The sequence below is a fragment of the Bos grunniens genome, chromosome X (genome assembly GCF_055505025.1).
Source record: "Bos grunniens cultivar Pamir isolate PY7600 chromosome X, Bosgru_T2T1.0, whole genome shotgun sequence".
Taxonomy (NCBI): domain Eukaryota; kingdom Metazoa; phylum Chordata; class Mammalia; order Artiodactyla; family Bovidae; genus Bos; species Bos grunniens.
In genome coordinates this window covers 79,114,090-79,139,204 of record NC_141194.1, presented here as the reverse complement: position 1 = coordinate 79,139,204, position 25,115 = coordinate 79,114,090, and the positions used below count along the sequence as shown (strand labels likewise).

Below are 25,115 nucleotides of genomic sequence, written 5' to 3'. Positions count from 1 at the left end.
GTGAACTACATAGGGTGCCTGCTATAATGTCAAGGAGAGGCTCTAGAAAAACCCTGCCTCCTAGGTAAGAATACAGTTGAAGTTGTTGTGATCTGTATTTGGACTGTGGCTAATACTTGCCATAAAAGCATTACAGGTATTTATTATATAGCTTTGTTAGCTTTTAAGAGCCATGATACAATATGTGCACAATACTGATATGATACAACACATGATACAATAATAGGCTTTATTATAGCAGTGTGTGCTGTCGCTTTAGTCTTGTTCGACTCTTTTATGACCATATAGACTGTAGCTCCCCTGGCCATGGGATTCTCCAGGCAAGAATACTGGGGTGGGTTGTCACGCCCTCCTCCAGGGGATCTTCCTGACCCAGGGATGGAACTCACGTCTCTTTTGTCTCCTGCATCAGCAGGTGGGTTCTTTATCACTAGCACCACCTGTGGTAATACAAATAGAATTTTTAAAGAATTTTGTAACTAACTTCCAAGAATTTTGTAATTTCTGTAAATATCAGTTAACCTTGCTCTATTTCTTTGTTAATTTTATAGCTCCTAAGAGCTATTGTGTTGCATTCAATTGTTTGGGTTTCCAAAGAGGATAACACAGGATTATGACACACTAACTGCCGTGCTCATGAACACCTATTTCAGGCTTTAGAGTCAAATATTTAACCTAGAGTATAAACTAATGTCTTCTTATTCCACATAATTTTAGAGGAAGAAAAATATGCTTTTGTTAACTGGATAAACAAAGCTTTGGAAAATGATCCAGATTGCCGGCACGTCATACCAATGAACCCAAATACCGATGACCTGTTCAAAGCTGTTGGTGATGGAATTGTGCTTTGGTAAGATTTCCAAGAGTAGTCTTCCATGTAATTGATACAGTCGTTTCTGGATGCCTGACGGATTCTTCTTGGGGAAAAACTAGAATTGAAAGTTGTCTAGGTTCTGTCCATTTCATCTTCAGGTCTGTCTGTGAAAGTGCCACCAAAGGTGAATATAAAACTCAGTCATTCAGACTGGACACATCTTCCTAGAGGAGCTTTCAGCTTCCAGTTTCTTCTCATCATGGAGCAAGCTAAGCATTTCAACTTTGTTAAGCCTTTTATGTCAGTATCTCTTTATTCTCAAGTACCATAAATTCCAAAAGAGAAAAACAGGCCACTTGCCACTTTTCAATGTCCAATTACTTATTTCTGAAAAATATGTTTGTCACTGCTGCTGCCCTAGACCCAACAGTGTCTCAGCCAAAAAGGTAAAAGATTATCAACAGCTTGTCAGTAGATTTACCTCTCTTTTGAAGTAGTAGAGCACAGTGGTTAACAGCATGCTCTACAATCAGTCTGCCTGGTTCCTTTTCAGGCTCTGCCTCTCAGTATCTGTATAACTGTAATCAAGACACTGACCCCTTTGAACTCTCCTACACTATTGGTGGGAATGTAAATTGCTGCAGCTGCTATAGCCAAAAGTATGGAGGTTCCTTAAAAAACTACAAATAGAGTTACCATATGATTCAGCAATCCCACTCTCGGGCATATGTCTGGAGAAAACTAAAAGAGATACATGCACTCCAGTGTTCATAGCAGCACTGTTTTACAATAGCCAAGACACAGAAATGACCTAAATGTCAGTCGACGGGGAATGGATAAAGAAGATGAATGGAACACTACTCAGCCATAAAAAGAATGGAATTATGCCATTTACAGCAACATGAATGGACCTAGAGATTATCATACTAAGTGAAGTCAGAGAAAGTCAAGTACTACATGATATCATTTATATGGGAAATTTAAAAAAATGAACTTATTCATAAAACTAGCAGACTCAAGGACATAGAAAACAAGCTTATGGTTACCAAAGGGGAAAAGGGGGATGGTAAATTAGGAGTTTTGCATTAGCAGACACACAATATATATAAAGTACACTATAACTATATGTAAAACACTTAGTGTTTTATAGTGTATATCAGATCAGATCAGATCAGTTGCTCAGTTGTGTCTGACTCTTTGTGACCCCATGAATCACAGCACGCCAGGCCTCCCTGTCCATCACCAACTCCCGGAGTTCACTCAGACTCACGTCCATCGAGTCAGTGTTGCCATCCAGCCATCTCATCCTCTGTCGTCCCCTTCTCCTCTTGCCCCCAATCCCTCCCAGCATCAGAGTCTTTTCCAATGAGTCAACTCTTCGCATGAGGTGGCCAAAGTACTGGAGTTTCAGCTTTAGCATCCTTCCTTCCAAAGAAATCCCAGGGCTGATCTCCTTCAGAATGGACTGGTTGGATCTCCTTGCAGTCCGAGGGACTCTCAAGAGTCTTCTCCAACACCACAGTTCAAAAGCATAGACATACACTATGTACAAAATAAACAAAGTCCTACTGTATATCATAGGGAACCATATTTAATATCCTGTAATAAACCATGTGTGCGTGTGTTCATTTGCATCTGACTCTTTGACCCCATGGATTGTAGCCTACCAGGTTCCTCTGTCCTTGAAATTCTCCAGGCAAGAATACTGGAGTGGGTTGCCATTTCTTTCTCTAGTAATAAACCATAGCAGGGAAGAATTATTTTTTAAAAAAAGGTATTTGACTGCTTTGCATTTCAGGATCCATCCATTATGATCCCCATATTATTGTGCTTGCTCAGAAAGTTGTTGTGAGCATTAAGTAAATACATATTGGAACACTTAGAACAGTGCAGTGGGTATATTTCTGATGACAGTGTACAATATATAAAATTCATTTTTTTTCCAATACGATCATTTTGGTTGTTTAAAAAGATGATTTCTAAAAATGTGAGATATGCTTTTACTTGCCACTTATAGGCTGTAAAGAAATAATTTCCAATATTTTAATAGAGAGACTCATATGATACTATTTATTTAATATTTAAATTTTGCATGGAAATAAGCATGGTTTTCTCTAAAAATAACTTGTTTTAGGGCAGTAGTATAAACATCTAAAATGTTAGAGTCTAATTCCAAATTTTACCAAATGAGGTTGTTCTAAGTCAGATCCTGCCCCAATTAATACAACTTTTCTTTTTATCAATATTATCACTGTATTTCTAGCACCAAATATAGTACCTGTGCATCATCTAGTTACTCAATAAATATTTGGTGAATGAAAGAATCTCATGCTCAACTAATTTTCACTCTTTGTAGATGAAATCATTTTAATTATACATTATATAATCTAACAGAGAGATTCATCTTCAATGTGGGATGTTATCTGTTTTTAACACTTAACAAAGTTTTTAATATCCAAGTAATTCATTCTTGTAAAAGAATGTGAAAAGTACAAAACATTAAATAAGAAAATATGCCATAATCCCCAACTCAGAAATATTCAACTACTATAAACACTTTGGTCTTTCCTTTATTTGCATTTTTATATGTATGTTTTTTTTTTGATCAACCTGACTGAAGTCATACATTGCTTTTTTTTCAGATTACATGAGATACGTGTTATAATAAGCCTTAAAATATTTGTGAATATTCATGGATTATTTAAAAAATAAGTCAATATTTTAAAATTTCTGTTTCAGTAAAATGATCAACCTTTCAGTTCCTGATACAATTGATGAGAGAGCAATCAACAAGAAGAAACTCACACCATTCATCATTCAGGTATGCACTCTTCTCTCCTTCCATGAAACTATTATTTGAGGACCTGTTTTATAGACTGAAGGCTCTGCATTTTGCATCTTCTCATTTAATTCTTACAACAGCTCTGAGTTGAGGATTATTTTCCAGATTTCATAGAAGCTGAGATGCAGAAAGATTTCAGAGGTGTACCAAGGTTAATAATGCTGGAACTAAAGTTCAAATCCAGGTCTAACTGCAAAGCCCTATATTCTTTTCATTACATTTTGCATTCAAACATATAGAAATAAGCAAGCATGTTTAAGCTCTTAGTTAATTAGCATGTTTAAAGAATAGAAAGCTTTTATTTTCCATCTAGTATTAGGGTGTTATATAGCAGTATTTCCTCATGCAAGACCATCTCTTGGGATGAGGAGATTCAGAACTTGTAGAACTCTCATGTGTATTCAGTAGACCTCTCATTTAGGCATTTTAAGAAATTCAACACATAACCCACATGGATATACTTACTCTAGTAACTCAGCCTTTTCCTTTAGGGTCAGTATCTTTCAATAGGGACTAACTAAAAATGCCGTTAACTTGCCTTGGAAATCTGAAAAAGACTATAAAAAAGAGGCCAGATTTGTTTTAGCTATGCTTTTAACACCAAAGCTTGGATATTGCTTTCTGTGGATAATGTATGGGTAAACTTAATACATAATTTCATTTCAGTGAAGGGAAAAAAAGACTAAAAAACCAGAAATGTCAAGAAGCAAGTATTATAAATTGGCTGTCTTGCAGGAAAACTTGAACTTGGCACTGAACTCGGCTTCAGCCATTGGATGTCATGTTGTGAACATTGGTGCAGAGGATTTGAGGGCTGGGAAACCTCACCTGGTTTTGGGACTGCTGTGGCAGATCATTAAGATCGGTTTGTTTGCTGACATCGAATTAAGCAGGAATGAAGGTAATGAAACACAGTCATGATCTTGAAAATTGTTTATTGGTTATTTTTTTCTAGTCATGCAGACTGTCATACTTTCACCTAATTGCGGTGATTAGATGATAACTAGAATTAACAGAAGGTAATGTTATAGTGTTATTCAGGAAAACAGCCTAATCACAACTTTCTTCTTTAGTAGTAATTAACATTTGTCTGGCTCTTTAGAATTCATTTCACAATAAAGACACGAAAACCTAGAGAGTTTAAGGAATTTGTGCAAAGTTCTTTTCTGCTCTACTCACATAGTCCCCACCCCATTACCACCCTCAGGCACACCATCTCCTTTAATTTTAATACCTTTTCTATTATATTATACATTTATGGCTCTTCAAAAATATTCTAACCTGCCCTTGATGGTCTCATATTTCCTGAATTAGCAGAAGCACCATTTTTATAGCATAGGTTTTGATATCACATCATAGACTTGTAGAATGTATAAGCGTATGTGATACAATTGTCCTAAGGTCCTAGGAAGTGCTACATTGTCCTCTCCTTTTGAAGTTTAAAATATTAAGCATCACTCCAAATATTCACATTTTCTTCCAGAAATCACCATATCAATCTTCAGTTACTTTGGGGGAAGAATATATATTGGGAGTTCTCAGTATTTCTGGGTCTCACAATACCTGTCAACAGTCCTATTCTGCATCCAAGACTTTATGACACTTACAATTTTCAGTCCACTCAAAGTGGCCTGTATTTGAACAAATAAAAATTTTCTATCTGCTGGTCTCTTCAGAGAAGTATTTATCTTGTTAGAGTTGAAGTCCAGTGAACAAGGAAAGGAAGACAACAAAATTAAACTACATTGGCTCATATAATAAGTCAAATGATTTATCTCTGACAAGGTCTCAGGTGCAGAGAGGTCAGGCTGTTTAATCCTTTCCAGCCTTTTGACTTGGAGATGGAGAACATGTGGAGGTTTCTGTACAAGTGACAATGTTACCTCTGCCCTAACTTAAATCCCTCAGTGCCAGAGTGACATGGTGTGAAGTGAAGTCTATGAATGATGAAACTTGCCTATTAGAGATATTACTTAGACCTCTTTGGAAGTCAGGCAGTTTTAGTCTTCTTGTTCAGTATAAATCTCCTTTTATCTTATGGGAGGTAATTATTGCATAAGGACTATACAACTTCTCCATGGAAACAGTGCCTAAATTTAGATAGTTCTCTGTGCAGATGCTCAAGCTTCTACCTCTTACCTCTGGGGATATTTACCCAAAAACCCTTGGCTGCTTCTGCACATTCAATTCAACAATAAAAAATTGTTGAAGAGCCTTTACATGTTAGGTGCTATAGAAAATGTAAAGTTGAATTCTTTTTCTTTAAAAACAGGTATGGCAAAAACCACTACAATATTGTAAAGTAATTAGCCTCCAATTAAAATAAATAAATTAATTTTAAAAAACAGGTTTAACACTTCAAGAGTTAGTTATGCTTAAATATAAATACCATAGGGTTTGAATACTCTTTTAATCAAAAGGCTCCAAAGTTTTAAACATACTCCCCTAAGCCTCTGATTTTAATATTATTTAAGAACAATTTATGTAAATATATGACATAATGTGACAATGTTCAACTTAAAAGCTAGAACTTACTTGGCATTTGGAATATAAAGAATAATCAAGATGTTAAAATATGTAATGTTGTGTATTCTCGTAATTAAGTGTTTCTATCAGTATCATCTTATAACTAATTATATACTTTTATCTTTATTATTAGACTGTGAGTACCTGAAAACTAGGAACTAGGTCACAGTACTTTTTGTACCTCTGTTACTTACTTAACGGAGTGTCAAAAGACTCAATAAACATGTAATGACTGTTACCATGTAATATATTGGTTGGGTTTTTCTTTTTCACCTTTATAGCCTTGGCTGCTTTACTTCGAGATGGTGAAACTTTGGAGGAGCTTATGAAATTATCTCCAGAAGAGCTTCTGCTTAGATGGGCAAACTTTCATTTGGAAAACTCAGGCTGGCAGAAAATCAACAATTTTAGTGCTGACATCAAGGTAACTGTTTAGTTAAATATTTCAGTTCAGTTCAGTTTAGTCGCTCAGTTGTGTCTGACTCTTTGCGACCCCATGAACTGCAGCATGCCAGGCCTCCCTGTCCATCACCAACTCCCGGAGTCTACCCAAACTCATGTCCATTGAGTCGGTGATGCCATCCAACCATCTCATCCTCTGTTGTCCCCTTCTCCTCCTGCCCTCAATCTTTCCCAGAATCAGGGTCTTTTGAATTGAGTCAGTTTTTCACATCAGGTAGCCAAAGTATTGGAGTTTCAGCTTCAACATCAGCCCTTCCAAAGATAACTGAGGACTGATTTCCTTTAGGATGGACTGGTTGTATCTCCTTGCAGTCCAAGGGACTCTCAAGAGTCTTCTCCAACACCACAGTTCAAAAGCATCAATTCTTTGGCACTCAGCTTTCTTTATAGTCCAACTCTCACATCCATACATGACCACTGGAAAAACCATAGCCTTGACTAGACGGACCTTTGTTGACAAAGTAATGTCTCTGCTTTTGAATTTGCTATCTAGGTTGGTCATAACTTTCCTTCCAAGGAGTAAGCATCTTTTAATTTCATGGCTGCAATGAAATTTCACCATCTGCAGTGATTTTGGAGCCCCCAAAAATAAAGTCAGCTACTGTTTCCAGTTTCCCCATCTATTTGCCATGAAATGATGGGACCAGATGCCATGATCTTCGTTTTCTGAATGTTGAGCTTTAAGCCAACTTTTTCACTCTCCTCTTTCACTTTCATCAAGAGGTTCTTTAGTTCTTCTTCACTTTCTGCCATAAGTGTAGTGTCATATGCATATCTGAGGTTATTGATATTTCTCCCCACAATCTTGATTCCAGCTTGTGCTTCCTCCAGCCCAGCATTTCTCATGATGTACTCTGCGTATAAGTTAAATAAGCAGGGTGACAATACACAGCCTTACTTCAGGGGCACATAATAACATGAAGACTTCAGGCCAGCTTAAAGGAGGGAAAATCCTATGAGTTTATCACCCAGCCTCATTGCCTCTAGGCCCTGATGGTAGATTTCAGTAGAGAGACTGAGCCAAGTAAGAGCACCACCACTAATTCTAGCTTTCATTTTGTGGAAAGGGGTTTAAGTATTACAGTGCTAACATTTTCTATTCTGCCTACCGTTCAACATACTGTACGAAAGATCGGCAGTCATGACTTCTGTTTCTAAGTGCCTTTCCCAGGCCTCAGTGTACCTGTGTTAGTAAAGGCCTAGAATAGAGAGGGCCTCAGGATTCCCCATCCCCTTTCTTATTTGGTAACTCTTCTGTCATGTGCTGCCTCCTTTAGCCATTCAGTTCTTGGAGGTGGTTATATACTCTTATGTATGTCTGTATCTTCTACCTCAGCCCTGCCCCTATTTTTAAAATTTAAATATATTTAAAAAAAATTTTACAATGTTGTATTTGTTTCTGCCATACCACAACACAAATCAGCCATACATTCCCCTCCCTCTCTAGCCTCCTACCCCTCTCCCCATCCCATCCCTCCAGATCATCACAGAGCACCAGACTGGGCTCCCTGTGCTACACTGCAAATTCTCACCAGCTATCCATCTTACACTCGACAGTGTATATATGTAGATGCTACTCTCTCCATTCGTCCCACTCTTTCCCTCCCCCACTATGTCCACAAGTCCATTCTCTACATCTCTGTCTCCATTCCTTCCCTGTAAATAGGTTCATCAGTGTCATTTTTCTGGATTTCATATATATGTATTAATCTACTATATTTGTTTCTCTCTGACTGACTTCACTCTGTATAACAGGCTCTAGGATCATCCACATCACTAGAACTGACTCAAATCCCTTTTTAATGGCTGAGTAATACTCCATGGTGTATATATACCACATCTTCTTTATCCATTCATCTGTTGATGAACATGTAGGTTGCTCCCATGTCTTGGCTGTTGTAAACATTGCTGTTATGAATATTCAGCTTCCCATGTAGCTCAGTTGGTAGAGTCTGACTTCAATGCAGGAGACCTGGGTTCAGTCCCTGGGTTGGGAAGATCCCCTGGAGAAGAAAATGGCAACCCACTCCAGTATTCTTGTCTGGAGAATCCTATGGACAGAGGAGCCTGGCTGGCTATATTCTATGGGGTCACAAGAGTCAGACATGACTGAGTGACTAAGCACATGTGAATATTGGGGTACATGGGTCTTTTTCAGTTATGATTTTCTCAGGGTATATGCCCAGTAGAGAAGTTGCTGGGTCATATGGTAGATTTATTCCTGGTTTTTTAAGCAGTCTCCATACAGTTCTCCATAATGGCTGTATCAGTTTACATTCCCACCAACAGTATAGGAGGGTTTGCTTTTCTCTACATCCTTTCCAGCATTTATTGTTTGTAGAATTTTTGATGATGGCTATTCTGAATGGCATGAGGTGATAGCTCATTGTAGTTTTGATTTGCATCTCTCTAAGGATTAATGATGTTGAGCATCTTTTCATGTGTTTCTTGGCCATCTGTATGTCTTCTTTGGAGAAATGTCTGTTTAGGTCTTTTGCCCATTTTTTGATTGGGCTGTTTGTTTTCCTAATATTGAGCTATATGAGCTACTTATATATTCTGGAGATTAATCCTTTGTCAGTTGTTTCATTTGCAATTATTTTCTCCCTTTCTGAGGGTTATCTTTTAATCTTATTTATTGTTTCCTTTGATGTGCAAAAGCTTTTAAGTTTAATTAGGTCTCATTTGTTTATTTTTGTTTTTATTTCCATTACTCTAGGAGGTGGTTCACAGAGGATCTTGCTGTGATTTATGTCAAGGAGCATGCTACCTATATTTTCCTCTAAGCTTTACAGTTTCTGACCTGATATTTAAGTCTTTAATCCATTTTGAGTTTATTTTTGTCTATGGTGTTAGAAAGTGTTCTAGTTTCATTCTTTTGTGGCTGTCCTGTTTTTCCAGCACCACCTATTGAAGAGGCTGTCTTTTCTCCATTGTATATCGTTGCCTCTTTTGTCAAAGATAAGGTGCTTGTAGGTGTGTGTAAGTTTATCTCTGGACTTTCTATCTTGTTTTATCAGTCTATATTTCTGTTTTTGTGCTAGTACCATACTGTCTTGATGAATGGAAATTTGTAGTATAGTCTGAAGTCAAGAATGTTGATTCATTCAGCTCTAATTTTCTTTGTCAAGATTGCTTTGGCTTTTCAGGGTATTTTTTGTTTCCATAGAAGTTGTAACTTTTTTTGGTTCTATTTCTGTGAAAAATATCATTAATGGTTTGATAGGGATTACATTGAATCTGTAGATTGCTTTGAGTAGTATAGTCATTTTCACAATATTTCTCCCAATCCAAGAACATGGTATATCTCTCCATCTGTTTGTGTCATCTTTGATTTGTTTCATCAGTGTCTTATAGTTTTCTGCATACGGGTCTTTTGTCCCTTTAGGTAAGTTTATTCCTAGGTATTTTATTCTTTTTGCTGCAATGGTAAATGGAATTGTTTCCTTAACGTCTCTTTATGATTTTTCATTGCTAATATATAGGAATGCAAGGGATTTCTGTGTATTACTTTTATATCCTACAACTATACCATATTCATTGATTAATTCTAGTAATTTTCTGGTGGAATCTTTAGGGTTTTCTATGTTATCATGTCGTCTGCAAATAGAGTTTTAATTCTTCTTTTCAATCTGGATTCCTTTTTATTTGTTTTTCTTTCTTCTCTGATTGCCGTGGCTAGGACTTCCAAATCTAGATTGAATAATAGTGGCAAGAGTGGGCACCCTTGTCTTGTTCCTAATCTTAGAAGAAATGCTTTTAGTTTTTCACTATTGAGAATAATGTTTGCTGTGGGTTTGTCATATATGGCCTTTATTATGTTGAGGTAGGTTCCTTCTGTGCCTACTTTTTGGAGCGTTTTTATCATGAATGGGTGTTGTATTTTGTCGAAAGCTTTCTCTGCATCTATTTATATGATTATATGACTTTTATCTTTCAGTTTATTGATATGGTTAATCACATTGATTGATTTGCATATGTTGAAAAATCCTTGCATCCCTGGGATAAATCATACTTGTTTATGGTGTATGATCCTTTAATGTGTTGTTGGATTCTGTTTGCTAAAATTTTGTTGAGGATATTTGCATCTATATTCATTGATGATATTAGCCTGTAATTTTCTTTTTTGGTGGTATCTTTGTTTGCTTTTGCTCTCAAGGTGATGGTGGCCATGTAGAATGAGTTTGGGAGTTCTCTTTCCTCTGAAATTTTCTGGAGGAGTTTGAGCATGATAGGTGTTAGCTCTTCTCTAAACTTTTGGTAGAATTCACCTGTGAAGCCATCTGGCCCTGGGCCTTTGTTTGCTGAAAGATTTTTAAATCACAGTTTCAATGTTGTTGTTTGTGATTGGTCCGTTTATGATTTCTAATTCTTCCTGGTTCAGTTTTGGAAGTTTGTACTTTTCTAAGAACTTATCCATTTCTTCCAGGTTGTTCATTTTATTGGCATATGGTTGCTCACAGTAGTCTTCTATGGTCCTTTGTATTTCTGTGTTCTGTAGTAACTTCTCCTTTTTTGTTTCTAATTTTATTGATTTGAGTCTTCTCCCTTTTTTTCTTGTTGAGTCTGGCTAGTGGGTTGTCAATTTTATCTTCTCAAAGAACCAGTTTTTAGTTTTATTGATCTTTGCTATTGTTTCCTTCATGTATTTTTCATTTATTTCTTTACTATTTCTGTCCTAACTTTGGGTTTTTTAATTTGTTTTTTTTTTGTTTGTTTTTTTCTTCTTTTTCTATTTGCTTTATGTGTAAAGTCTGGTTGTTTATGATGTTTTTCTCATTTCTTGAGGTAGGCTTGTATTGCTATAAACTTCCCTCTTTTGTTGTGTCCCATAGGTTTTGGGTTGTCATGTTTTCATTGTCATTTGTTAATTTCCTTTTTGATGCCTCAGTGACCTGTTGGTTATTTAGAAGCAGGTCATTTAGCCTCCATGTGTTTGTGTTTTTTAGTTTTTTTTCCCCCTGTAATTCATATCTAGTCTCATAGCATTGTAGTTCAGAAAAAATGCTTGATACAATTTCAATTTTCTTAAATTTCCTGATGATTGTGACTGAAGATGTGATCTATCCTGGAGAGTGTTCCATGTGCACTTGAGAAAAAAGTGTATTCTGCTGTTTTAGAAAGGGAATCTTATTTTTAAATGAATATTTTAAAAATTATCCTTTGATATTTTTTAAAAAACATATTCTGCTTTTAATATTTTTAAAAAGCAGAGGATTGCTGGGTAATGTGAAAAGGAACTTCTAATTTGTGTTTGAGTTCAAATTTTCACCTAAAGCTCCTTTTCAGGGTAGTAAATTACAGACTCTTTGGGGTCTACTCTTTACCTGTCTTTCTCAAGTGCATAGGGAGAAGGCACATACAACTTCTTTCTGTACCTTTAGTAGGTAGTTGTAAGTGAAAGCACTTTCACAACTGTAATGCACTACTCCTTAAGAGATAACCTCTGTGCCACTAATGGTAAGATCTGGGTTTGCATTCCATGAATTGCTCTGCACTGGCTTTCACTCTCACCCGATTCTCCCCATTCTTAGAATAATTTCTGGCAAATGTATCAAATGTATATAGTTGGCTCATTGAAGATACAGCTTTCTAGGCCTCTCCCAGAGATCTGTACTTGGCGGGTCAGAGCTTACATCTGGCCATATCCATATTAAGCAACTTCCCTGGGGGATTAGGATGTACACAATCCATAGGAGTTACCATGAGAAACATTCCTTTACAATCTGTTTGGACTGTCAAGGCCCAGTAATAGAAAACTTCCAAAGCTGGGAAGGTGATCTTCAGATGTAACATTGATCTCAGGTGGCCTTGGCCTATAGCAGCTTGAAGCAGGGATTCTGTTCCCAGCTAGAGATTGAGGTCGGGCTACAGCAGTGAGAGAACTGAATCCTAGCCAGTAGACCACCAGGGACCAGTGGGACCAAGGCCCTGGCCCATCAGCTGTGTAGAAATGGATTTCCACATAGAGATTGAGTAAAACAAGTGTTTATTAGCAGGAAAATGTATATGTGAATAGACTCACATGGGTGGGCTCAGAGAGACAGTTGCACCCTCATAGTGGTTTATATCACTTTCATGGAGCATTTCTTCTGGGTTTCCTTTGGCCAGTCATCTTGCTTTGTCTGGTTCTGAGTCCGTATTTGGTTTATCTCAGGATACTCCCATGTGTGCATGTGTATCTCTTAGCCAAGATGGATTCTAGTGAAGAGGCCTATGGGTAGGTTGACATCACTTACTTTGAGCTTAAGACAGGAGATACATGGGTCCAGGCTGAAGAGTTTCTCCCCTGTGGACAGAAATTCTATAATAGCAGAAACTCCATAAAAGCTGCCTTGCCCAGATAAGAGATAAAAGACCATATATTCCTTATTCTTAAAGTCAAGGAGACCTTCCCAACTACACAGGCACAGAAAGGCTCAATGGAGGTCAAAACGGAGGGGGTATCACCTCAATTTCTGGCTGGAAACCAAAGCCTTGCTTCAAGGCACTGTGGACTGAGGCTACCCAAAATCACCATGATGCTACCTCTTCTATCTCTTATCTGGGCAGGGCCCAGCCTGCTCCATCATCCAGCTTTTATGGAGTTTCTGCTATTAATATTATGGAGTTTCTGTCCACAGGGGATAAACTGTTCAGTCTGGGGCCCTTGTATGTCCTGCCTCAGCATGATAACAAAACCACTCCAATTCCTGTCCTCTGGTATTCCAGAGAGGCAGAATTGTACTTGACATGTGTGTTGAAGACCCTCATTAAATGTTTACAGTAATACAGTGGTTTTCAGGTTTTGTTCTGTGTAGCATCCACACAGCCTGAATTCATCCAGCCCACATCCCATATGAGCAATGCCGTTTTTGTTTTAGGTATTGGGATTCCAAGTAAAAATGTTCAAGTGTTGAAAGAGGTCAAGGGCTTAAAGAGAAGCTCATTTGGTTAAATGTATTCAGATGATTAAGGGTTTACTGTTATTTCACCACCTCAAGTAGAACTCATTTCAAATTTTTTGTCATTTCAATTTATAATTTAATGCATTGTTAACACAACTAATCTCTTCTCCATAGGTTATGGTATATACATATTATGCTTTGTCATGATATAACCTGTTTATTTTCTCTTTCCCTATGCTTCCTGGATTTCTGCTATCCTACTTGTTTCTCGTGCTTGTTTTATCTGTCAAGCTTATTGACTTCAGTAACTCAGTGAAGGTACAGAACTAGTTATATGTTTTCTAGCATTATTGTATTGATGATATCAATAAACTGTAAAGTCATGACAAAATCCAGTTAATCCATATTCAAGGCAGACACAAGGCCAGATAGGTGGACTTTTCTGGGAAAAGGAACTGTTAAATTAGAAGATAGAGATTTGTGTCACATTCTTACAAAATCCAATGCAAATATCCTTCCACACATGGGACAATAGGATACATTCATTCTTTGTAAATGTGATCTCACTAATATTTGCAATTCATTTTTAGGATTCCAAAGCCTATTTTCATCTTCTCAATCAAATTGCACCAAAAGGACAAAAGGAAGGTGAACCACGGATAGATATTAACATGTCAGGTTTCAATGTAAGTATAGGTGTTCTTATGAATTCTACAAGCTTACAAAATTGTCAATTTCTTATAAATAACAAGAATGCTTATAATTGCATGTTATGATGTTGGCAGTTTTAAGTATTATCTTAAATTTTATTACTGTAGATATAATTTGTAGACAGAAAGACCAGCTTTGATTTATGTTAATAGTTTATTAGTGAGTTCTGTAGTTATGGTGGTGTTGGTTTTTATGGATGGCATAAAATATTCAGAGTAAATGTAGGGAAATAAGCACTAGAAGCTAACCTTTTCTGAGTTTTTGGATTATAATCATAATGATAGATTTAATGAAAACATATTCATATATGCATCTGTAATATTCTTATGTTGAGAGTAATGTGAATGTGTTTACAAACTCCTGATCCCTGAAATCCAGTTTGGTGAATTACTGTCACGGACCATGTTCCCTTGTTACATCACTTATTTGCTCAATGACCTTGGACAAGTTCCTTTGTTCATACATGAAGTAACAAGTTGGCCTAGACTATTGAGTCTCAACTTTCTAGGATCGTGTTGTTCTTTATATTCATTAGATATGGAATGGATTCTACTGATTTTTAAAAAATGCACATTTCTAGCATATTTCATATCCACTTCAGATTGAGTGGATTACACTTGCTAAACCTTTTATGCTGCCCTTACCAGAACTGAATTTGTCACTGACTTGTAGTACTTATATTTCTGTCTGTTTTTAAATGTGAAATTCTTCAGTTCAGGTCACTCTTGGCACAAATGAGAGGCCCTCCTGTGTGTGAAGGAAGCTCTCTGGGATGGCTAGTCAGGTGATCTTATGCCTAGGTAGATAACACCAGTGTACTGATTCTGATTATGATACACCTCTTCTCTAGTCACTTCTCCCTGGTTGATCTTAAAGCACTCCCTTCATTGTCTCTATCCTCTTCAGAATCCTTTAAGGATTCCCCATTGACTCAAGAGTTTAGTCTGAAATGTTCTGCTGAGCATGTGAAGGCCTGCTACACCATCTTGCTCCATCTCTTCTAGCCAGGGCAATTTCCTACTGCTCTGTCCATGCACTCATTTTACTGTTGAGTCTTTCATAATGCTTTTCCCTTGTTTTTCAGTGTCCTTTATCTTTGTCAGTCTTATACCTTCTTTAGGGATATATATCTCCATTATAACATCCAGTTTCCTCATGATCCTTTGTGATCCCTCTCTGTCCCCATACTCCTCCATCCTAGGCAACCACTGATTTGCTTTCTTTCAATTTAGTTTGAATTTTTGATAATTTTATGGAATCATATAACAGGTGCTCTTTTTTTTAATCAAGCTTCTTTCAGCGTTATTATTTTGAGATTCATCTGTGTTGTTACATAACTCAGAAATTCATTCCTTTTTATTGCTGAATAATAGTCCAGTGGATGGATATGCTATAATTTGTTACCCATTCACCATGATGAACATTTGGATTGTTTCCAGTTTGGGGCTATTACAAATACAGCAGCTCTGAACATTCATATACAAGTCTTTGTGTGAGTTTAGGCATTCATTTATCTTTGGTAAATACCTAGGAGTGGAATGGCTGGGTAATGGTATATGTGCATTTAACTTTTCTAAGCAGCTGCCAAGTTGTTTTTCAAAATGGTTGTACCTTGCACATTGCTACCAGTAGTACATGAAGGTTCCAGTTCATCCACATGCTCACTGACACTTTAATGTGGTTAGTTTAAACATTAAGAATTTTAACACTGGTAGAGGTGTCTCATTGTGATTTTAATTTGCATTTCCTTAATGACAAATGATGTTGAATATCTTTTCATGTAGTTATTTGTTGTCTATACATCTTTGTTTAAACACTTTACCCATTTTAATTGCATTGTTTGCTTTCTTATCAAGTTTTGAGTGTTTTATATATTTTGGATATAAGTCCTTGATTGGATATATGATTTGCAGATACTTAGTCCCAGTGTTTTTCCAAGAACAGACATTGTTTAATTTGGACAAAGTCAGATTTAGTCATTTTTTTTTCTTTGACAAATCATGCTTTTGATGTTGTATCTAAGAAATTTTAGCCTAACACAAGGTCACAAACATTTCTTCTTATGTCTTCTCTTAGAGGTTTTATAGTTGGGGTTTTATATTTAGTTTTATATTGATAGTTTTGAGTTCATAAATTTACATGTGTGTGTGTATTGTAGGTTAATTTTGAATATGATGTGAGGTATGGGCTGACGTTGTTTTGGGCATATATATATTTTCATTTGATTATTTTTTGTTTCTTTATTCTGTATCTTAATTTTTAAAAATTGTTGCTATTTCAACGTTTCCTTCTACTCCAATATTATCAATGCTTTTTGTTTAAGAATGCCAAGATGATTAAAAAAAATACGGGATTTAAAAATAGATAGTAAAAAGCACAAACCAGAAGCATTAAAGTAACAAGTGACAGATTAAAAGAAATAGAATAGGCTCTATGAGATGAACTCACTAGGCTCATGGAGAATCCCAAAGACTGAATCCCAGTCAATTGCCCATCTGCTGGTGGTTACGGATTGCTCTGCAATGGTAACAGTGAAGGGTAACACAGTAAATACCCATTCTTCTGGAGACCTAGATGATCGAGGCACCTCACTGGAGATGAAAAAAGTAAAGATAGCATCACCCATTAAAGACAGAGTTAAGACTCAAATTATAGAATCCGAACTATGTTGGTTTATAAGTAACGTTTCTCAAATTTCCTTTATCTCTTATTTCCCTCTTATTATAAAAATCCCTTCTTACCTGAAACTGTTTTCCAGAAGAGCTACATTTACCCTTGGGCATACTGGGGTGGCCATGTCTATAAAGTCTGGAGAGGGCAGGTCACTAGAAACGAATAATCCAAAAGCAATTGTTCCTCCTGCAGCTTCAGGTTTTTGACTTTTATTGTTGGGAGGTGGGAATGGTGAGCACTGGGGAAACTATTTTTAATTTGGTCTCAAGTTATCAGATCTATAATTTATAATCCTCACCAAACTGTATGTTAGTCAAGAAATCAGCATGCATCTTTCCAAAAGGAAAGAAGTTGGGGTGGGGGAGAAGACAAAACGAAGTCAGGAGTCCTAGGAATTAGTTAAAAGTAAGTATTTTACACATAAATAGACAACTTTGCTTCCTGGATGGAAAAGTAAAAACAAAAAGTAGTTTAAGAGAAAGATGATAATTTGAAATATGCAACTTAAACCTCAAAATTATTGGAGCCTGGTATCCTTGATTATTATTTAAAAAAATTTTTTCTTCATAATTCCTTCATCTTTTTCAGCCTTACACCCTCTTTAGGGTTTAAATTTAAAATCTGAACAGGTTTCACTTTTTTCTTAATGAATTTTGGCATGAGAGAAGTAATCTCAATTGAGTTAAATCTATTCTGTCCTTAGATACATGATCTGGTGCCATCTAGGGTATTCTCAAGGTACTGCATATCCAGCACAGCCAACTTTGTTTTGTTTTGTTTTGCATTCAAAACAGTAATATAAGTACCATGTGTTGGCTAAGAGAAAATAGAATTGTGTATCCAGCCTATCATTGTAGGGCAAAGTTTCTATATTTTTAGTATGGCCTTTTTTTTTTTTTTTTAAAGAAGTCTTCTTATTTTACTTCAATAGGAAACAGATGATTTGAAGAGAGCTGAGAGTATGCTTCAGCAAGCAGACAAATTAGGTTGCAGACAGTTTGTTACCCCAGCTGATGTCGTCAGTGGGAACCCTAAACTGAACTTAGCCTTTGTGGCTAACCTGTTTAATAAATACCCGGCACTCACTAAGCCAGAGAACCAAGATATTGATTGGACTCTATTAGAAGGTAACTAAAGGTTTCTTAAATTATGTTTGGGGCTACACAGTGGAAATACATGGGCCACGATGATTTCATAATCTTGATTTAATAAGTTTCCTTATCCATTTAGCAACTGTCTACTAGAAGTAGTCCCAAGGGCTGAGTAATAAGTGACACCTGATAGAAAGGGATGATAACAAGGGAACTTTTATTTTAATTTACTTATTTTTGGCTGCTCTGGGTCTTTGTTGCTGCATGCCGGCTTTCTCTAGTTGCTGCACCCAAGGGCTACTCTTTGTTGTGGTGCTCAGCTTTCTCATTGGGGTGGCTTCTCTTGTTGAGGAGTGTAGGTTCAGTAGTTGGGCTTCATTGCCCCACGGCATATGGGATCTTCCCAGACCAGGGATCAAACCTGTGTCCCCTGCTTTGGCAGGAGGAGTTTTATCCACTGTACCACCAAGGAAGTCTGGAAACTTTTAAAGTAAGCTAGCCTAGGATCACTTAGTATAAGGCCACTTAGTAAACCAATGTTTTATTTTAATATTTTATATTTAGGTCACTTATTTTTAAACCTCCCTCCAAAAAAATGCCCATGTGCATAAAATTTGACCTATATAAATCTGCAGTATGTGTTTCATTCTTCCATAGTCAGACTAACTAAAACTGCTCTCAGTTCCTTTCACCTTTAACCTACTCAAAAAATAATAATGCATGTAATTTGGGAAAGGCAGAGTATACATTTTCCAGATTATATATGCATGAAGTATAGTACTTAAAAATTAACAAATTTAATTAGTAGCTCATTGCATATCCACTAGCATTATTATGAAATCAGATGGTAAAGAATCTGCCTGCAGTGCAGGAGACCTGGGTCCGATCCCTGGGTTGGGAAGATCCCCTGGAGAAGGGAATGGCTACCCACTCCAGTATTCTTGCCTGAGAAATCCATGGACAGAGGAGTCTGGCAGGCTACAGTCCATGGGGTGGCAAAGAGCAGGACACAACTTAGCAACTAATACTTTGAACTCTCAATTAGCAGCTCATTGCATATATACTAGGATTACTATAAAATCTTTAAATTTTATGCTTTTGAAGTTTCAAATAATTTGTTGCTCTAATATAGACATGTAAAAAAGTACATATATGTGACTTAGTATTTTTAAATGGGTAGAGAGAAGATGTACGTTAATGTGAGTATAGAGGTTTGTATGACCATGGCAAATTTTTCTAATAAAAACTAAACTGATAATATCAGTTATTTTAGAAGTATGGGGATTTGGGGAGATACTGGAGAAGGATGAGATGGAGAAGAGATTATAAAAAGTTCATATACCTCTTAGCTGATTATAATAAGCTTATATTTTTACTTTTAAAATAAAGTCATCCAATTTAAAAAACAAGAGAGAATGTATTCAGAGAGACTGCTTGGAGATTCATATTTGAGAAAACCTCTAGATCTGAAAAAAAAAATAAACTAATCTAATTGTGGGTTGATGTTATATGCACATATGCAAGGTGTTTTATGATTTTATAAACACTGTGAATATTTTTAATAGGAGAAACTCGTGAAGAAAGAACCTTCCGTAACTGGATGAACTCTCTTGGTGTTAATCCCCATGTAAACCATCTCTATGCGTAAGCCTTCCAATGCTATTGTAAAGTTTTGAACATCACGAATGGATGCTGCATAAATAATTATAGCTCTAAACCTTTTCTAAATGTTAGTTTGTAGTCATTACTTTATTGAAAAATGTGATGACTTCCATTATCATTTCCCAAATACACAAAAGCCCATATTATTTCTTTACATGGTCATTAAGTGAAAGAATGTATAAGTATCTTTCTAACACCCTAGGGAACAGAGACTTTATATTTTGAAACGGAGACCAGAGAGTACATTAAGTAGACCATCCATGATGCCTTGAGGTCTTTGTGCTCACTGTTCTCTCAGCCTGAAATGTTCTTTTCCACATCAAATACCTTATTCCCTTGCTATCTTCAAGCCGCTGATTCAGATTCTAACCGCCGCCACCTACCACTCCCTAACTCCTAATCTTGTTCTTTTCGTTTTTCATAGCAATTAAATACATTCCCCTAACCCATTTATCTATATACTTGTTTATTCTCTTTCTTTCTCTGACTCTAAAGGACTGGGATTTTTCTCCTATGAGCCCAGCTTATAGAACAGTTCTTTGCAAACAATAAGCTCTCAATAACTACTTTTAAGTGAATTGGATGGTGTTAGCTCTATTTTTAGCACAGATTAATAAAATGCATGAGTCTTTTGACAGTGTAGTGTCCTTGTTTTTAAGGAAACAGGCCCTGCTCTCTGAAAACACTGATCAAACTCTCTTTAAATCATCAGTGACCTCCAAGATGCCCTGGTAATCTTACAGCTATATGAACGAATTAAAGTTCCTGTTGACTGGAGTAAGGTGAATAAACCTCCATACCCGAAACTTGGAGCCAACATGAAAAAGGTAGCTAATTAAGTTGCTGCACATATTTGTTACAGACTGTTTTTGTTTTCAATTTGTGTTTGGGAAACTCTTTGACTCTGAGCTTCTTGAGGACAGAAACTATGTCTTACTTTGTGCGCACCTGCATATACAGATTAAACAAGTGAAAATCTTTAAACATTTTCTTTTGTTTGTTTGCAGCTAGAAAACTGCAACTATGCTGTTGAGTTAGGGAAGCATCCTGCCAAATTCTCTCTGGTTGGCATTGGAGGGCAAGACCTGAATGATGGAAATCAAACCCTGACTTTAGCTTTGGTCTGGCAGCTGATGAGAAGGTATGGTACACAATTTTAACTGCTTAAGCTTCACTATCATACACGTCTGTGATCTAGTCTTTACTATTTCTAAGGAAACGTATCAATGACTACCTTTGAAATTTTTGTGTTTAGACTATGAAGTGAGCTTAAGTAATGAATATATGTTGGATGGTCAATGGGAAATGCCTTCTTGAAAGTGAGGCAGCAGAACTGTGAATATTTCCCTTTTTTCATAATATGCCTGACACAATGTTTGTGACAGATTTAGTGTTCATGAATAAAAACAGCAAAAATTATGAACATGTATATATTTGAGAAAGAAGATCTCTTAACTGTAATGCTAAAAAGCAATTCATTATAACTGGGTACCAGTCAAAGCACAGCTTACTTTAAGTTGTTACCATTGGTTGGCCTAGTACAAAGTGAGCCTGCAGTAGACTGGTGGACTTACTCATTAGAGCACTGAAAATCGTCCTGCCACCAATGCAAAAAGAAGCTCAACGGCAAGCCACTACTACTTGAAATTTTTTTTCATATAATGTGAATGTCTTCTCATGAAATCTTTTCTTTAATCTCTCAAACCTAAGGAAAATAAATGAAAGAGAAAGCATCTTTCTAATATTTGTATTTTTTCTAATAAACTAGAACAGAAACTGTTCTGTTTTTTTTAAATTAATTTTTATTGGTATGTAGTTGCTTTCCAATGTTGTGTTAGTTTCTGCAATACAACAAAGTGAATCAGCTATATGTTTAAATATATCCCGTCTTTTTCAGATTTTCTTCCGATTTAGATCACCACAGAGCATTGAGTAGAGTTCCCTATGCTATACAGTAGCTTCTCATTAGTTACCTGTTTCTTCTGCTGCTTCATTTAGATATACCCTCAATGTCCTGGAAGATCTTGGTGATGGTCAGAAAGCTAATGATGACATCATTGTAAGCTGGGTGAACAGAACATTGAATGAAGCTGGAAAATCAACCTCCATCCAGAGTTTTAAGGTAAGAATTCCATTTTTTACTATTAAATGTTATGTTTGCTATAGAAAGTATCTATAGTTTGGAAGGCTAGACTTTGGTTTTTTTTGTGAGTGAGATTGTTGTGGGGGTAATGACATGATTCTTTTTTAATTCACTAGACTTTGATTTTGACAGCTTTATATAAGTGATCATGCATTAATTTTTACACATGGAAATTCTTAAATGTATTGTCCTTTTACTCTAGGATAAGACAATCAGCTCCAGTTTGGCAGTTGTGGATTTGATTGACGCCATCCAGCCAGGCTGCATAAACTATGACCTTGTTAAGAGTGGCACTCTGACAGAAGATGACAAGCACAATAATGCCAAGTAAGGAATGCTGCCTAATATCCTGATAAGGGCATAGGCATTGTAGGCAGGCAGATCTGCATTATCATTCAGGTTCTGCCATTTAAGAATGGTGTCAGCTGGGGGAAACGTCTTCTAGCCTCAGATTCCTCATCCATAAAATGGGAGCAATAATACTTACCTTAGAGATTTTGAAATGAGTAAAATACGTAAGAGCCTACAATTGTTGCACCTGACCTAGTAGGTAGGTGCTAAGTCAGCCATTGGTTTGTAAGTTATAGAAATAATGTATGTGTTAAAGCAACTTAGCTGCAAACTTAAAACAAGGGAAAAAGGGGCAAAGGATAAGCATGCCTTTGATAGGGTTTTCTTTGTCGCACTCTTTTTAAATATTTTTAAAACTTACTGTGCATAGCCCACCTTACTACATATGTTGAGTTTATTATCTTGGTCCCTTAAGTGGGCAGGATGCTAAACTCTCAGCTGAAACCATGCCTTGAAAGTTTCCTGCATTTTGACAATATTGAGAAGGTCTTTTCCACCTGCCTCTTCCCTTCTTCTCCAAAGACCTAGACTGTGATCTGGTTTCATGGGCAACTCATGAAAGCTTTCCTAGTATACACTGAAAATCAGCTCCCAACAGGGCTTCACAAGATAGCTAAGAAGAATTACTGCAAAACTTCATTTTGGCATCACATACTATGTCAAATCATCTCTTCCCTCCTTGAAAAAAATATTTGCAGCATAATATGGAAAAGATTTATAGAGAACTCTTTAAACTTCTTTTTCCAGAAACTTGATCATATTTAAACATTTCTGTTACAGAACACCTAGAAATGCCTTGTATATTAATTGAGGGGTGCTCCTGAAAATTTCCTCAGCTGGACATGTCAGTTCTTAACTCCTTTCCTTTCTCTACCCTTTTCATTCCTTGCTTCAGCCACTCTGGCATGTACCATATAGACTCTGTCTCTTCCCTTGAATATTTGGAAGTATTCACTGCATCTGTGAAATTGTATTTTGCATATAGCACAGTTTTCCACTGTGTCTCTAAGATCTCGTGATAGCCAATGTTATCTTTTTTTTTTTGGGAGGGATCTAATTAATTTTATTTCATTTTTAAACTTTATCTTATTACATGCTCAATGAGAATATCACCATCTGAGTATATATACATATTTTCAACATCTGGGTATATATATATATATATGTATACACACACATATATTCTGGAAAAATGTTTTTTCATATCAGTTCTCCTAAATTGTTCTCATTTTACATTGTAGAAAAGGAGTGAATAAATATTATCAGCCCCAAATAGTAGAGCTTAAAAATCTGGTATCACTTATGAGTGACCTCACAAAAGAGAAAACAATGAAAAATGAAGTCATTCTGATTTGAACTCTTGCTGTAGAAGTTTTGTATCCCAGACAATTGAGTATATGAGAGGAAATAGATGCCTTATGTTGTGCCCTTGACTAACTGGAATTGAACCTCAATTTTTGTTTCCTCCAAAAAATAGGTACGCAGTGTCAATGGCTAGAAGAATTGGAGCCAGGGTGTACGCTCTACCAGAAGACCTTGTGGAAGTAAAGCCCAAGATGGTCATGACTGTGTTTGCATGCTTGATGGGCAGGGGTATGAAGAGAGTGTAAAATAACCAATTTGAATAAAAAACAACCTTGCTCCCAGGTGCATGATTAGCAGTACAGCAATTTCTGGCTGAAATGCTCATGGCTTAAGAAACTTTTGGTTATTGAAAGGACTGTTTAGTTTTAACAAGACTAAGTTAATCATGGGAGCCCTCAGGTGAAAGAGTTTTAGTAACAACAACTCCTCTTTCCCATAGTCAAGGTGGATTTGTCAGGCCCACCTGAAATGTGCCCATAGTCAAATCATTTACTCGCTCCTCCTAGATCGCTGCCCTTGACGTTTCCCATTGCTGTACGTATTTCTATGTATCTGTTTTTCTCTTAGAATGTCCACCTCTTGGGACTTGCTTAGATGACTGAATATGAATATTATTGGTATTAGACAATAATTTGCTTTCCATCCAGTATGCTAGTTCTTATTCAAGAACTGTGGTCAGAGGGTATTTGTATATGAGTATCCTTTGCTTGTCTTTCTAGTACTGAAAATTGACAGAAGTAACTGGCTGTGCAGAATGTAATAGAAGCTTTTCATATTCTTTTATTCTTAAAATCAGTATCTTTTTACAGTATTCTTTCTACATGATCCTTTTTTGTACATTTAAGAATATTTTGATTACATTAAATAAGACTGCTGATTTTGCTACTTTTTTTAAGGGGTCTTCAAGTAAGTAAAAAACATACATTATAGGTAGAGGGAAATGTACCTTGAATTTCTATCTTCTCTCCCACACTAAAGCTGTAAACACTTGACATATTTTGTCCTGAAACACTTGGTTCAATATATACTTCTTTGTTTTAAAACATGTACCATCAAATTCTCTCTTTAGATTTTAAATGCTGTTGAATATGACACTTTTGAGGAGAGAGTGGGCTCAGAATTTAGGAAGGATATGATAGGCCAAGTATGCTAAGTCTATATTAAATTTTCTAATTTTACACCTAAGATAAGGAGATGTGGTCACTAAAAAATAAACATGTATGTAGGACTTAATGTATTCTAATGTACTCTTGCTTTGTCAAGCTGTTTGCTATAGTTTTTAAGATCATAATGTTACTCTAACTCTGAAAAGTTATGTACTCTGATAGCAATGTATTAGTTCAAATAAAAGCATTTACATAATTAGTCTCTTCATGCCTCTGTCCCTTCGTAGTATGCCTATGTTTGCCAGGTTTTTTTCTCCAATATTCTAACTCATTTTCTGGTGTATTTTATAAAATGATGTTTGTTAAATTTATGCTTTTGGAGCTGAATTACACGGATGGACAGAATGAGGTAAGATGGTTTTCTCCAACTTACTAAAATTTCCTTATCCAGTTTCTCCCTTTTTCTTTCTTTTCCATGTTAC

The 25,115-nt window shown here is 36.3% G+C and overlaps 1 protein-coding gene across 4 annotated transcripts in view; it reads left to right on the top strand.

The window, feature by feature from the left end:
- Positions 1-24,889, top strand: part of PLS3 (plastin 3) — a 97,003-nt gene extending 72,114 nt beyond the window's left edge. For all 4 annotated transcript variants that reach the window (XM_086386834.1, XM_086386832.1, XM_086386831.1 and 1 more), the window contains 12 exons: positions 718-850; positions 3,554-3,635; positions 4,392-4,557; positions 6,464-6,606; positions 14,122-14,217; positions 17,847-18,042; positions 19,572-19,650; positions 20,381-20,495; positions 20,676-20,809; positions 21,667-21,790; positions 22,014-22,138; positions 23,640-24,889. In XM_086386834.1, coding sequence (XP_086242960.1) covers positions 718-850; positions 3,554-3,635; positions 4,392-4,557; positions 6,464-6,606; positions 14,122-14,217; positions 17,847-18,042; positions 19,572-19,650; positions 20,381-20,495; positions 20,676-20,809; positions 21,667-21,790; positions 22,014-22,138; positions 23,640-23,772 — 1,526 coding nt within the window. In that variant the 3' untranslated portion in view covers positions 23,773-24,889. The remainder of the gene's footprint in view (positions 1-717; positions 851-3,553; positions 3,636-4,391; positions 4,558-6,463; positions 6,607-14,121; positions 14,218-17,846; positions 18,043-19,571; positions 19,651-20,380; positions 20,496-20,675; positions 20,810-21,666; positions 21,791-22,013; positions 22,139-23,639) is intronic.
- Positions 24,890-25,115: the final 226 nt, after the last annotated feature.